At 34.5% G+C, this 14,641-nt stretch overlaps 1 protein-coding gene across 1 annotated transcript in view; it reads right to left on the bottom strand.

Moving 5' to 3' along the window:
- Positions 1–6,251, bottom strand: part of LOC149817597 (agamous-like MADS-box protein AGL30) — a 45,989-nt gene extending 39,738 nt beyond the window's left edge. Inside the window, exons 1-3 of the mRNA XM_089984842.1 lie at positions 6,024–6,251; positions 5,361–5,498; positions 2,480–2,700 (exon numbers count right to left, since the gene is read on the bottom strand). Of these exons, the coding sequence (XP_089840968.1) occupies positions 2,480–2,664 (185 nt within the window). The 5' untranslated portion in view covers positions 2,665–2,700; positions 5,361–5,498; positions 6,024–6,251. The remainder of the gene's footprint in view (positions 1–2,479; positions 2,701–5,360; positions 5,499–6,023) is intronic.
- Positions 6,252–14,641: the final 8,390 nt, after the last annotated feature.

A 14,641-nucleotide genomic window follows, 5' to 3' on the forward strand; every position in this document is an offset into this window, starting at 1 on the left:
ATCTTGGATGGTGGTTTTGGAGAAACCGAGAGGATACTAAAAACTCCATGTGCGATTGTGCCCACGAACCCGATATGGTGGTTTGCCTCCCGACCACGGCTTTAAGGAGTTTTTAGCCCCTTTGAATGGGGGGTATTGTAGACACAACTGTTATTGGTATACCAAAAAAGTGGCATCAGTGGATGTTGATTTCCCTGATGTCCCAACATTAGATGTTGATTTCTAATGTTCTGATGGATGACGTTGAATCCTGATATCGGTCGAGGAATAAGTATGGAATCCAGTATAAAATACAAATTGTGTGTTAAGCTACAACTGGAAACCTATCTTGGACTTCAGAAATTGTTGTACCCGTTTTGAGTATCCGCAGGTTTAATGAAAAGTGAAACTAAACTTGTGTGCATTTAATAGGGACATGCATGCCAAAGAGAACTGTGACAATAACTTAATAAGTTGTTCATGCATATGCATTGAATCATGCATATTTATTGTTCTGCATTAGTTCATACATTCTTACTTGTTCTGTTTCATGTGAGATATTGTTGTTGCATGATAATTGTTGTTAAATGCATAAATGGTTAATTGAATTATGATATTATTGTAATTATGTTCCTCTAAAAACTTGCATGAATTTGATTTATACTTTTCTTGCCTATTTGAATTTTTAGAGGAATTCGTACAAAGAATCTTCAATTCTTATCAGTACTATTTATGTTTTTCACAGGATCTGATGCCCAGTGATGAAGACGTCTGCCATATGGAGCCTATGAGACTGCGTGATCACTTCTGATATTTTTGGGACAGTGTGGCTCTATAATTTTAGACATTAATTTAATTTCGTTCTTAAACTTTGATTATTAATTAATAAAGTTAGTTATTTGATTGTTGGTTCAATGTAAGATCCCTAGTGGTTTGGAATTTGGTTAAGTCTGTGAGGGCCTGGATCCTTGGGTTTTGGTTTCCGCAATTGTTTTAAGAAAAAAAATCACTTTTCAACGGGGATGAGTTGGGGTCGTTACAGAACATGTTATTGTTTGTTTGGCATTTGCACGAGTTTGTGTATCAAATGTTTCATGTAAACATAGTGTCGTATAACTGAGTACAATCACTATTTCATGAAGGTCAAATATGTCAGGTTTTAAATGCTCTATCACTATTATATTTATACACGTTGTAAAGGGTATTTCAGTCAAGTGAATGTTTGTAAAAGAGGAGTCTACCCCTATATGTTATGTATGCGCTTTAGAATTTGTAATGAAACCCTTTTGTTATTCCTCCCATTCTTGTAGCCTTCTCTATGCATTCTCCATGGTTCTCTGAATTTGTATATTGTACTAGCATATATATATATATAGAGAGAGATAGAGAGAGAGAGGTTCAAAGCCTCATTGTAAGTATGCGTTTAGTAAAGCACTATGTGAGGAAATAAAACAAAAAATTTATTTTAACTTGTGTGAGAGCATTCTTGTGATGTTTCGGGTTTATTTTGTGATTTCTTGGATTTAAATACCATTTTTACCGGATTTCAGGAACTAAACCTTGCTAGCTTTCAGAACAATGAAGCAAACAGGGGATACTGCTTCAATACGCCTACACCAGACACATGCTATTGTGACAATGCATTTCAGCAACAAGCACAAACCCTTTGAAACATGACTTAGAAGATACCACAAGCACATCAAAGAATGACAAGTTGGCTTCTACATAAAGAGGAGAAAATCTGTTCCAACTAACTCAAAGATATAAGGTTGCTAAAGAAGGGAAACCTGATCCAGGAATTTCTTTTGAAAAGGGACTCGCTAGAAGGACAGAGAAGAATATTATATGATTGAGAATTCAGAATACACCCACGTCAATTCTTAAGATTTGCACAAAATGAATGTATTTTCATCATAGATTAAAAAATATCTCATACTGATGCAAATTATGGCAGAAAACCCTACTCAAGGAGTATATTGAAAACAATATGTGAGACCAGTCAAGTACACCATAACACAGGAGGTACAATCCTCAAAAGAAATGCTCAAGTATTTGCAAAAATCCATAAAAGGCTGCCGAAAGCTTATCCAGAGGTTGTACCATATGAGGAATATGCACATTCTACCAAAACAATGATGAACCGCTAAGATGATACTAGGCAACTTTATCAATTCTAATTCATCAGTGATGACTGATGAAGATATGCCAAAATAAGAACAGGTTATAGAACAATGAGAATTATCAACCCCATCTATATATTGTAACAAGCTAATGAGATAACTGATATCTTGGGACTTTGAGGAATTAATGGATAGATCATAGATGATTGTCATCTTCTTCACGTGACAACCTGAAAAATTAAAACATAGTATAGCAAACCTGAAATTTTAGCTTAACCACACAAAGTATTACAAACAAAGTAGAACAACTCATGTCATTTATCAAGAACTAAAAAGAAATGTTCCATAGAAGAAAAGAAAAAGAAAAAGGAATCATGTACCTTCGCTCTCCATGGCATAATGTAGCTTTCCCAGTTGGGGAAAACATGAGAAGAATGATATCAATATCACATAGTATTGATAGTTCCTTAGCTTTCTTCACAATTCCTGCCCTTCGTTTGGAGTACGTAACTTGCCTACCATTGCTGTTCTCCAACTTCTTAATTTTTAACTTAACCCTTCCCATTCTCTTTACAAAAACTTCCTATTCCTTTTCCAATTTCTGCAGAAAAAGCAAAATGAAGTATTCCTCATCAACACGCAAATCATACCCTGATCTGTTTTTAATGTCACATAAGGAACAGAAACGCCAAATTTCTGATTTGAGAAAAAACTGGAAAACCCAAATTCCCATCTATAATCATTAATGAATGCCACAAAAGGTTAAAAAGGTGGGGAAATGAAAAAGATTGGCATCTTGAAGAGATTATCACATTTATAGAGACTTTGAACCAAGAATATGAAAAGAAAAATGCATCAGGCAATGAAAATGAAGGCTTTAGTGACAGAGGGAATTACAATACAAATTACCCTACACAGTTTACAAAATTAACAGTCAGTTTTAGGAAAAACTTATGAGAAGAAGAGAAAACTCGATTTGAAGCTCTTAACTAGTGGTAGACATCAGCGGCCAGGTTAGAGTACAACCCCGATAAGTCATATCAGAATTGGCAGAACACCAGACCCCAAACTCGGGCTCTCATGGCCCAGACTGCTATGCTGTCATCTTGGGGCTTAAGCCCCTCCGATCAGGTTTCATGATTATATTTGGAGCTTCACCCTATAGCCAGGCTGGGTTCCCTACAAGTTTGGCTATTGGGAAAGAAATAGAGCATAGAGATTACGCTTGTGCCAGAACCAATCAGCTATAGGGACAGACACATGCCTTGGGTAATCAAGCTCAGGCCCATAAAGTGGGTCCAAGCACATACCTTCCTAGGCTACTCTGCCCAATGTCAACACTTCTGACTGTCGCTGTCACCATCTATAAACTTGAAGAATTAACTATCAGTTCCTCCTAGTCAATAGAAAAACATTCTCCCATTCTTTAATATAAACATTTAGCTCTCCACCTTTTCCTTTGTTTTCTTTTTTTGCATAATTATAATGAGCAAATCCATGAATGTAATTCACCTGTAAGCAACTGTGGAAATAAATCAAAGCAGGTGTTGTTTTGTCATAGAATATAGCTGAAAAGTACAGGATTTCTCATTGCAAAATTTCTAAATTCAGGCTGCATTTTAATCGGTCTACTCAACTGTCTGAACAGCCTTTCCAATTAAGAGAATGCAAATGACAGATGCTGAAAAACTTATGATAACAATTTCTTATTCAGAAAGCATTGTTATCCAAATTAAACAAAAGCAACAATCACTTTACTATTAGCAGCAAATATGAATATCAGATATCAAAATAAAATTAAGAAACACTATTTTTTGTTATATATAGATAACCAACAAGTCAACATAACAGTGGCATCAGACAATTCTCAGGAAATACTGAAAACAGTTTACTTCGGAAAATCTCAGTAAATTTAAAAAAAAAAAACTATTAAAGTTTGAAAAAAGAAAAAACCTTTATCCTTTAGAATGATGTTGTCAATGATTTATCAGGAGGATATCGCAAGAAACATCATGATAAACTCAATACAAAATTTTGAGTGTAAATTAAAAATAATATTTTTTAACCCAAAAAAATCATGATGGTTAAATTCCTAAAAATTCAAATGCTTTTAAACTTGATATCCCCAAAATACCATTTAAAGAAAAATACATTACAATACAGATGCTTTTTTAGTAATAATTTATACTGATGGAGAACATGTCATAATCTGAAATAAAACAAAAATTCTTCAAATCAATAAACCAAAACAAAGCGAACTTTTTCTTGTTTAATAAGCAAGCTGTGGTAACCCCAGTGTTATTCAAACCTAAGACCCATTGGTTAGGCAACCTAACCATCCAGCTATCTCTTTTGACCCCAAAACAAGATAAACTTTCTTTTGTTTCATAGGCAAGCTGTTGGTAACCCTCGTGGGGTTCAAACTGAGACCCCTTTGTTATGATAGTGCAACCCAACCAACCATCCGGCTATCTCTTTTGACCCAAAAACAATGTGAACCGTGTTAATAAGAAATGAACAGATTATGCATACATAAAGACATATGTACATATAATTCACCACAAACACCCACACACTGCCACACTATCTAGTAGTCCTACTGATATTCTAAGATTTTCTTAGATCATGTATCTGACCATACAAATGTGATCCCCATAGTGTTTTTATTGGAGTACATGTACTACATCAAGCGATGTTGATGTTTGTAGAAGTTTTTGAACGATGACTCATTTTTCTCTGTGCAGAGGAATCTGCAGGAATTTTTCTCATTTGCAGTGATTCCAATGAACCAAAATATTACAATAAAAAATCCCAGTTTCACATTGAATCAATTAGATCAACCACGGTATGCACATCTACAGTGTCTGACTGAGGAAATAATGCTGATTTTTTACGTCTCTTTGGGGAAAGCCTACCCATATTTGGCCTGCCCTACTGCTTGCATTGCTCACTTCATTCCTATAACTTTGACATCCTACTAGATAACATGGTGCTCTCTGGGTGTCTCTGCACCTGTAGACACGTGTGTGTGTGTGTACATGCATAGCAAATGGGTCTGGTGTTCATCGATTAAGAAACCGCACAAAACTGAGATTTGAAAAAAAAAACTTTAATAGATAAAACCTGAGAGAGAAAACCGCAGGTAAGTTGATTTCATCTCAATTGGATAAAATCATCTAAAATGAAAGTACAGTTGTAATCATTCCACATATCATTTCAGCTTGAATGACATCAATTTCTAAAGGAGAAATTATTTCTTACACAAAAACTGGAGAACTCTGCAGTAGAAACACAACTATCAAGCAGAACGACTCAATTGAAGTAGAGTTTTTTCGTTGATTCTGTCTTCTACTTTTGCATTTTGCAGGATCACCAGGCCTGAATCTTCGCTCTTACTGCCTGCAATACCCAACACCGCACAAGAAACAGTTATTTCAAATTCTTAAGAAGTTGAATTGAAAAGGCATAAATTCATCAAGAGGTCCACGTAAGAAACAATCAAGCCCAACGGAAAATGAAGGAACCCCATCCACCTACAATCTCCATTAAAACCCATAAAAACAGGAAACTTCTTATAGCTCTCTCTCTCTCTCTCTCTCTCTCTCTCTCTCTCTCTCTCTCTCTCTCTTTCTCTCTCTCTCTCTCTCTCTCTAAAGTGTTACTATGACAGTAACACGTGGTTACCGTAACGAAATGTTATAACCATTATCTGGTTGATAACAAATAATTGGATGTACCGGTAAACAAATACCAAAAGTGGGTCTGAAGCAAAATTGGTTGATGTGGGTCTTCTGGGAAAAGCAAGAGAACCCAACAAGCAGAACGCATGCGGTACCCATATTAGCATTCGTTTTGTGTTTAAAGCAAAAAGGTAACCATAAAGAAGCCAAACAATGAGAAACGAAAAACCCAACAAATACTAACGTCGAATAAAACGATTTCTTCGCACAGAAGCCGAAGGAACCTCTGCATCACTTATTCTTCGAAGGAAGAGAAGCAGAAAACCAAGTTCCCCAATTGGGTTCTCGAAGAAACGAAAGGTTTTCCCAAACCACGAAACCCAAGAGAAATCCAATTAAAATCTCCTCGAGGAAGATGAACAAATTATGAGAGAGAGAGAGAGAGAGAAAGCTCGTGCCGGACCTAGCTAAACGAATGGAGGGTGGAAAGGAAAAAAGAGGGAGGGGAGCCAGATTCCAAGTTCCTGTCTGTCTGCCTCACCATTTGTCAAAAACTGCCATTAAATCCTCCCCACCAAGCATCCCCTACAAATGTGCTCTCTCTCTCTCTCTCTCTCTCTCTCTCTCTCTCTCTCTCTCTCTCTCCTACAAATCTCCCACCACCCCCCTTTAGCAATTTAGCATGCAATTGTAAAATCTCAAAATGGGTAACAAAATGAAATAATCAATGTCATAGAGCAATGTGAGAAGATTGTGGAAGGCAGGCTTTGAGTATCTTTTCTTGTTATAATTAGTTAAGGCGGGCTTTGAGTATCTTTTCTTGTTATAATTAGTTAAGGCGAGCTTTGAGTATCTGATCCCCCGTTATAAACTTATAATTAGTTAATCACTTGTTTTATTATTGTTAAGCATATGGATAATGCTGTTTCTATGTTTTAATTTTAGAGGAGCAGAGAAGGATACGAGTGTCCACACCTAGTTGGTAATCCAAAAATCTACTTCCCTTACGCTAGTGAATACTTGTGTCAAACTTGTGAATACTTGCGTTTGGTTTGCTGAGCAACATGTCTTCAAATCAAATTTAATTCGAAGTGATTTCAATCAGAATCACAAGAGGCCTCTTGTGATTCTGATTCTCAGATAAATAATAAATTGACTAATAAGCAACGACAAATAAAAGTGTGTGTTTTTATAGGCAAGTTGGGGTTAGGCAGACCCTACGATACTATTACGATTTGAACTTGCAAAGTTTCAACACAAGGTGAAGTGCACTAGCTACTCCTGCCAGACAAGCGAAGGCCCCATTGGTCAAATGAAAGCCTGTTTGTCACCACTCATTTTCTAATGTTTGTTTAGTCAATGCCATGAAATTCATTCTCTCATTTGCATGATAGTCCAAATATCATGAGATGTTACCAAACATGCCTGGCCGTTTATCTTGCTGTCATGGATGTGGGAGAGAGCTTGCTACTATCACTTTCGCTCGTTTTTTTTTGTGTCAAGCAGATTTACTGCTTGTACTGCCTTGAAAGTTCTATAAAAGGTGTTCCTAGCTCCATTGATTGATGGCACATACTTTACATTGAAGCTGTAGCAAATATTTAATGATATTAACCATTATTATTTAGTGTGCTTCACATTTTAATCGGTGAGGTCTTGGGGAGTGAAAGAGAGGAAGATCACGTCACTTTCAACTTGAGAATGCTTATGCAGTAACTTGTAACTGTAAGGAATTATGTGTTTGCGGAAGAGCGAACCCGTGGTTGAAGCGTGCATTGTTACGCAATGAATCGCCAAATGCAGTCTTCTTTCACAATTTCTTCACTTTTAGGTATTTTCTGTAGTATCTTGGTTGACTCCATTGAACCTTTTGGTAAACATGAAAGTAGTTGGATTAGACGTGTCTCTTGGAGTTACAACTCTTGATGTTAAGACCTTGTAACTAATATTTTCTAGTTTATTGATTAGTCTTAGTATTTATGTACTTAGTGTTTGAATAATTATCAGCTACATGTCTTAACCCTTACAACCCTTAGATAGAAAGTCAAAAGAGTGGCCGTTGAGATGGCCTCCCATCATCTCTCTTATGGCCACATCTCTACATCTCTCACTTAAGGGAAATCTTTGTGGTACCAAGCTTATTCTTAATCAAGAACTATGCATTGGCACACTTTATTGAGTGATATTTTATTCACACAATCTTTGCAAACTAATTTGCTCATCTCTTAGTGTAAAATCCTTAAAAAATCCACCATTTTAAAACTTTTTTTAAAACTCAAGATTTTGAGAAAATTTACATTTTTTATTTGTTATAATATTTTATATAACTTTCAATAATAATGTGTCAATAAGTTCATCTAGGGTCACGTTCCAACCATTTCAAATACTAGACGACATGCCTAAGCGCAAGCGCAAACATATATTAATCTTCTAGTATCAGATATAATACGAAATCATTCGTAGATATAACTCAGTTGAGTTTATTACTTTAGAAAAAATTATATATAAAAATGCAGAAGACAAAATTGAAGGGTTAAAATATTTGAGGAGTTACGTAAAAGTTTAGATTTGCAATCATATTTTAATTTTTACATTAAAAAAAAAGACAACATCCATAAGTTTATCTCATTTTAAAATATTTACAAGGCATTCAAATAGTAATGATACAAAATAGAAAGCTTAATGTTTATAAAGGAAAAAAGTTTGGATCCCCAAGGTATTGTAATAGGTAAAAGTGCCCCCTCCAAGTGCGCAGCAACCCATCCTTTGCTTTAATCTTTCAGAATGATATTTATAATGTTGTAGGGCATTAACAACGTGCTCGTAAGAGACTCAAAACCAAACTTAAAGAGTACAAAACAAGTTTATAATGGTACAATCATAATGTGATTCTTACCATTTATAAAATGAGGGTAAATGAAATCCACATCATAACATTTATTCACATTGCATTCATTCAAACATTCACATCCATGGCATTCATTTGTTCATTCCCATAACTGAATAACAATCAAGCAATTCACATATAATTGTGTAAAGTAAACAGGTCAATTCATACTGACCATGTCCACCATGAAATACATACGCATGTTTTTCAAACCAATCACAACATAAGTCTCTCACAAACATAACATATGCATTTATAAAATTGCATATGACAACTAAGTCAAAATCTTTTTCGACCATTTATAAAATTTCAAGTAAATAAAGCATACAAGTCTATGGCAACTAAGGCATTCACATACATTTTCTCAGACAAGAATAAACATGTTCATCCCATGATTATGTTATGCATTATTATATTTTATAGGTAATCGGTCAATTCTCATGACCACTTATGCACTTTTACATTTTTATCAAATGAGAATAAGTTATTTCTTTCAACTTTTCTCATGTATTTCATACACACATGTACCTTATGTGTATTATAATTGTAATACCCCAAGATTTTTGACCCAAAAAATACGTAAATTTTTTTTATCAGCGAAAACCTTTTAAACCTTTAAGTCAAAACCTTAGACGGGTTACAGATTGATCAAACATAATAGTACTGAATTTTAATGCGAAGAACATTTATCATCCATCATATTCACTTCTCATAAATAGAGTATTGTAAAACACATAATTAAACAATAATAAGTTCTCAAAAAAAATAACAAGTATTCAAAATCTAGTTTCTAGGAAAGAAAAATGATTTGGCTCTTTGACTTTGTTTCAGCTTCCCGCCACTGCTCCAGTAGGTCATTCATTACCTGAAATTTTGTAGGAAGTTAATATCCACATCTCATAGGAATACAATGACAAAGCATATATGCATAGATACATATATACATAAAGCAACAATATTTTCATATATAAAAAGTAAATAAATAATTGTCATATAACACTTCAACATTATATACAACAAGTTCACTTATACATGATCATTCAATTTATACATGACTTACCAGTGTAAGTGTGACATTCAACTTAAGTATGAGTAGCTTACAATTCTCTTATTTATATTTTCTTTCTTAGATGATGCATGAGACGCTTCACTATATGCATAATACATTTTTTGTTTCTCTTTTATAATGCTTTGTGGGTATAACACAGACAATATCTAGATTAGAGACATGACCATGTGATATACTCAATCAGATTGTATCTTATTACTCGGGCCTTACATGTCTTCTCCAACCTTGGGTAAGGGACGATTACTTATCGAGAGAGAAATTTCAACACCCTCAACCTGATATATTAGAATTTCATTCAGATGTGTAAACCCTGCAGATTTTTGATAATTTTATGAGGAGTAAATATGGATTTAATTTAGAGCTTTATTGAATTTAGATTTCAATTTGAAAATTTGAATCTTTGTTGAAATTGAATTTGGATGTAACACTTATAATTTTCTAGAGTATTTTAATGAATAAAATAATATTAATGATGATTTTTATGAAAAATAAATATAAAATTCAAATTAGCCTAAGTTGAATTTTAAAAGATATTTTATAAAGAATTAAAGTTGATTTATTGAAATTTGCATTCAAAATCAAACTTACAAAAAATTGAAATTCTAATGGAATAATTAGCAAATTTCATTAAAACAAAGTTAATATGATTTCAGATGAATTTAGGTTTAATTTAATATGTATGTAGTATAATTTTATTAAATTAAAATTAGGTTTGTATGGATTTCAAATTCAAATTCTAAAATAACATAAAATATTAAATATAGATTTTATGAAATAAAAACTTGAATTAATTAAATTTTATAAAATGACAGATGTCCATAGGGTGGGGCATCTCCCTATGTGGGCCTATCCTACATGGAACCTCATGTAGGAATTATATTTAAAACTTGTAAGTTAAAAACCCTAGAAAATAATATTTCAAAAGTTTCATAAAAACAAAACAAGTAAAGAGAAAAATAAAGAAAAATAAATTCAAAACTTGCCAAAAAACAACACAAGGCAACTTGTGTGGACTTTTGACTTGAAGAACACATCCTCTAGGGTGGGATGTCCCATCCTAAAAGGTTTTCATGGCTGGACTAATAAGTAACAAAAAATATAAATATAAAAAAAAAATGTTAGAAGTCAAAACTTACCAAATAAGTTAGCATTAGGACCTACACTACATGATTTGGAAATTTGTAACTTTAAAAACACCAAGGGGATGTCCCATGCTTGTAGACCCCATGTGCTTACATAGACTTTATGACATACATTATATAGTACCTAACATGACTATATAAAATTTAATGTATAGTTAGTTAATATAGTAAGTAGAAATAAGAAAAATAAAGGAGAAGTAATTTAGAAAAAAAGTATAAAATGCATTTAGGAAAGTATGGGCTGAAACTTGAGGAATTGGGAAGGTTTGAAAGAGAATAGATCAAATATAAAGAGAGCTAAGGAGGGGCTCCCCCCCCCCCCCTTGGAACCTTTAGTTTTTTTTTAAGTCCTCTCTCTCTCTTCTCCTTTATCTCTAATTCTCTCACTTTTCCCTTTTTTGGCACTTGCTTCTTTCCTTCCTCCATTGGGTTTAGGAGGTATGAACCTCTATAGAAGGAGTGTTGATCAAGGAGTTGCAGCCACACATCGAAAGAGTTGTGCAGATCGATCCATTGAACTAGTCATTTCGACATGTGTACCTACCGATTTTGACAAAACATGGTAAGGGGTTCTATTCGATACTCGTAGATCGGAGCTCGTATGCACGAGTATGTTTTGAGGCTATTTTGAGGTTGAATTGGTTTGAAATTATACATCGATCATCACATATGAGAAGTTAATGTCGGTTTCAACCTATTGAGCATCATATCGGTCTTCAAAATCGATTTTCGAATTTATGTATTGATTCAAGTATAGATCGATCATGAACATGGTTCAATATGAAATTGAATATATATACATTGTACATACTTATATATGTATATGATCGTGAGGTTTTTCAAGAAAAATAAAATCAGATTTTTATGTTGCACGATGGAATTTAATCAGGTAATTCAGGCATAGCCGATTGGTCAAAATCTGTCATGCGAGGGATCACAAACTGATCCACTCATGGATTAGTTCTGATTAACTTAGGAACGATCTGACCATACCTCATTGGGTTGGGTCAGTTCAGTTCCTAACAAATAAAACTATATAGTTACATGTAGTGTGGAAAACACCAAAAACATTTTTTGAGAAAATTGTTTTCATGGTAAAGGCCTACTTGTTTGTCTATGTGGTTGTGTGTGTATGACTTTCATAGTCATGATCTCATGCTGAAAATATGTGGATTTAATGTGTAATGATGTGTGAAGTCGACCATGGATTCAGACCATGACTATGATGCGAAACTAGAAAAACATTTCAAAAATGATTTCTTTGAAAAATATTTTTGAAATTGTATGTATTTTGCAAATCTTCATCCTTAGGCATATTAGATTCAATCTTGTTATACATATTGACGTGCATGCATTCAGTCTGTCATGATTGATAAAAAAAAGGTGAGAAAGGACACTGCAAGCTGTCTATTTCTGAAAGCCAAACGGTTTTCGAAAGAACACACATGTGATATCATTACAAAATTTTGCATATTTCATATAAGTTTGACTGTGCACAAAACAATGATAGTCGAAACAATAAAGTATGCATGATCCTAAATCGACTGTATCTCTCTTGTTTGGAGGAGTTTTTATGAACAATTTATAGGGTTAGAAAGTTGACGAAATTTTACACATTTTTTTTGAAGTTTGAGATATGTTCTCAGAATGTGCACAAAGCAGTGATTGTCAGAACAACAGAGCAAACATGAGCCTAAGCGAGTCCCAAACTAATTATGTAATACCCGTGAATTTTATCAGATAAATAAACTTGAAATTTAGGTCGTTAAGCTGGTACGAGGTTATTTTTATTGTTTTAATTGTTAATTCATAATTGGATCTCGGATATCCTATTTGAATCTTTAATGTTGGATCCTTAATATCCTGTTCAGAACTCTGACATTTCATTCAGATCTTAGATATCGAATCGTGAACCTTAAATTGAATATTTAATAATAGATTTTGGTCAAATGGATCGGGTCTTTGGTTTCGGATCCTCAGTATCAGGGTCATATTGGACATTGGATCCAGGATGAATGGAGTGGATCCACAAAGTTTAAATCAGATTCTTAATAAGAAAACTTCTATATCGAACCTATAACACCTGATGGGGATTCATAATAGTCTATGTGACGTTTGGATCCACAATATTGCATTTGGATCCTGAACCTCGAAGATTTAAATGTAGTATGGATCCAATTAAAATTTTAATGTTGGATCTATAATAATTTGCTGGAATCCATGTTTCGGATCCAGGATCCATATCAACTAGGGTCCATATATATATATATATATATATATATATATATATATATATATATATATATATATATATATATTAGAAAAATAAATAATAATAATAGCAATATAATAATAAATATATAAAATTTTATCAAATGAATCCACAGTTGCATCCTGTGGATCCAAACCGCAGGGAACCATAGATCCACCTTGCGGTTGGATCCCGGGCCGCGCCCCGTGTAATGAAAAATAAAATAAAATAAAAGGGGTTTTAAGTAAGGGGGCATATGAAGGCCGATAAAATCTGTTAGGGTTCTAAAGGAACCCTAACACGATGTGAAGGGAAACTTGAGGGAGGTGTTTGCGTAGCCGCCGGGGTGGGGGTAACGACCCTTCCGTTTCAGGGCACCCTCCTACAAAGACTCCTCCCACACCCCTCTTCCTCTCACGCTCTCTCTTTCCCCTCTCTCTCCCCCCTCATTTTCTCGCTCTCCCTCTCGAAGCCCTTCACGGTGGTGGAGCAGTCGAAGCCGGCGGACCTCTCCTCTCGCAGCGGCAGCCTCCTCGTTTAAACATGTAGGATTCTGCCTCTTTTCTTGTTGGGTGTGGACTCAGTTTGTTTGCGTTGGGTCGGTCAAGGGGAATCCTGATTCCTTTATCATGTTCTGAGCATTTCCAAGGTGTTTCTTGGCTACCGGAAAACCCAACTCTGTGGGTTGGGTTTTTCGGTAGTGGTGGTAATCAATTTGGGGGTTTTCTTGCCTAACCCTAATCCTGAAACCCCAAATCGTTGATGTAGGAGTTTCGGTATACTTGTAATAAGGGGGGGATTCCGATTACAATAAAAAGGGGATTGGGTCTTAGATTCAGAATCTTGGAAAAAAATGGGTTCTCGGTGGCTGCGACTGCATATTTAGGGGTTCCGACAATTGGGATGTTACGAGCATAATTCTTCTTTCTTTTATTCTTGGTATTCTATGTGGTAATTGTGACATGCAGCTAGTAGGCAATGCTTTATTTCACCTTTTGTTCTTTTGTGATATGAACAATATTTTCATGAATGTAAGAGTAAGTAATGCTATGACTGACATATGAAATTATTGGTTGTTATTAGACATTATATTATGAAACATGAAATCTTTGGTTAAATTGGTTCAGAAATGATCAACTTGGCTAGCTTGTGCATGCACGTGTATGTGCTTATGAGGCTGATGAGCATCATGTATGCTATAACTTGTATTTTGAGGGTCTGACCAACTTATAGATTTTATTTTCATGTTATGTACAATGATAGTGAACGTGTCATTTAGTTAATTAGGTCTACGCCAATGACAATACTGCGAGATCTTGACACTCAGCTTTCAACTGACATGTTTCTTGTTTTGTCATCTTTGCCCAAGAAAAGAATAGACTTCAACACTTTAAAGATAATATAGGTTGAATTTTAAGAAATAAAAGGGTTTTGGTTGATTTACATATTTGGTGTAATGGACCATCTTCTATCTGCAAGTTAAATGGGACATCTTGATTTCTATGTAACACAG

The sequence above is a fragment of the Nuphar pumila genome, chromosome 13, assembly GCF_984573655.1.
Source record: "Nuphar pumila chromosome 13, dmNupPumi1.hap1.1, whole genome shotgun sequence".
Classification (NCBI taxonomy): domain Eukaryota; kingdom Viridiplantae; phylum Streptophyta; class Magnoliopsida; order Nymphaeales; family Nymphaeaceae; genus Nuphar; species Nuphar pumila.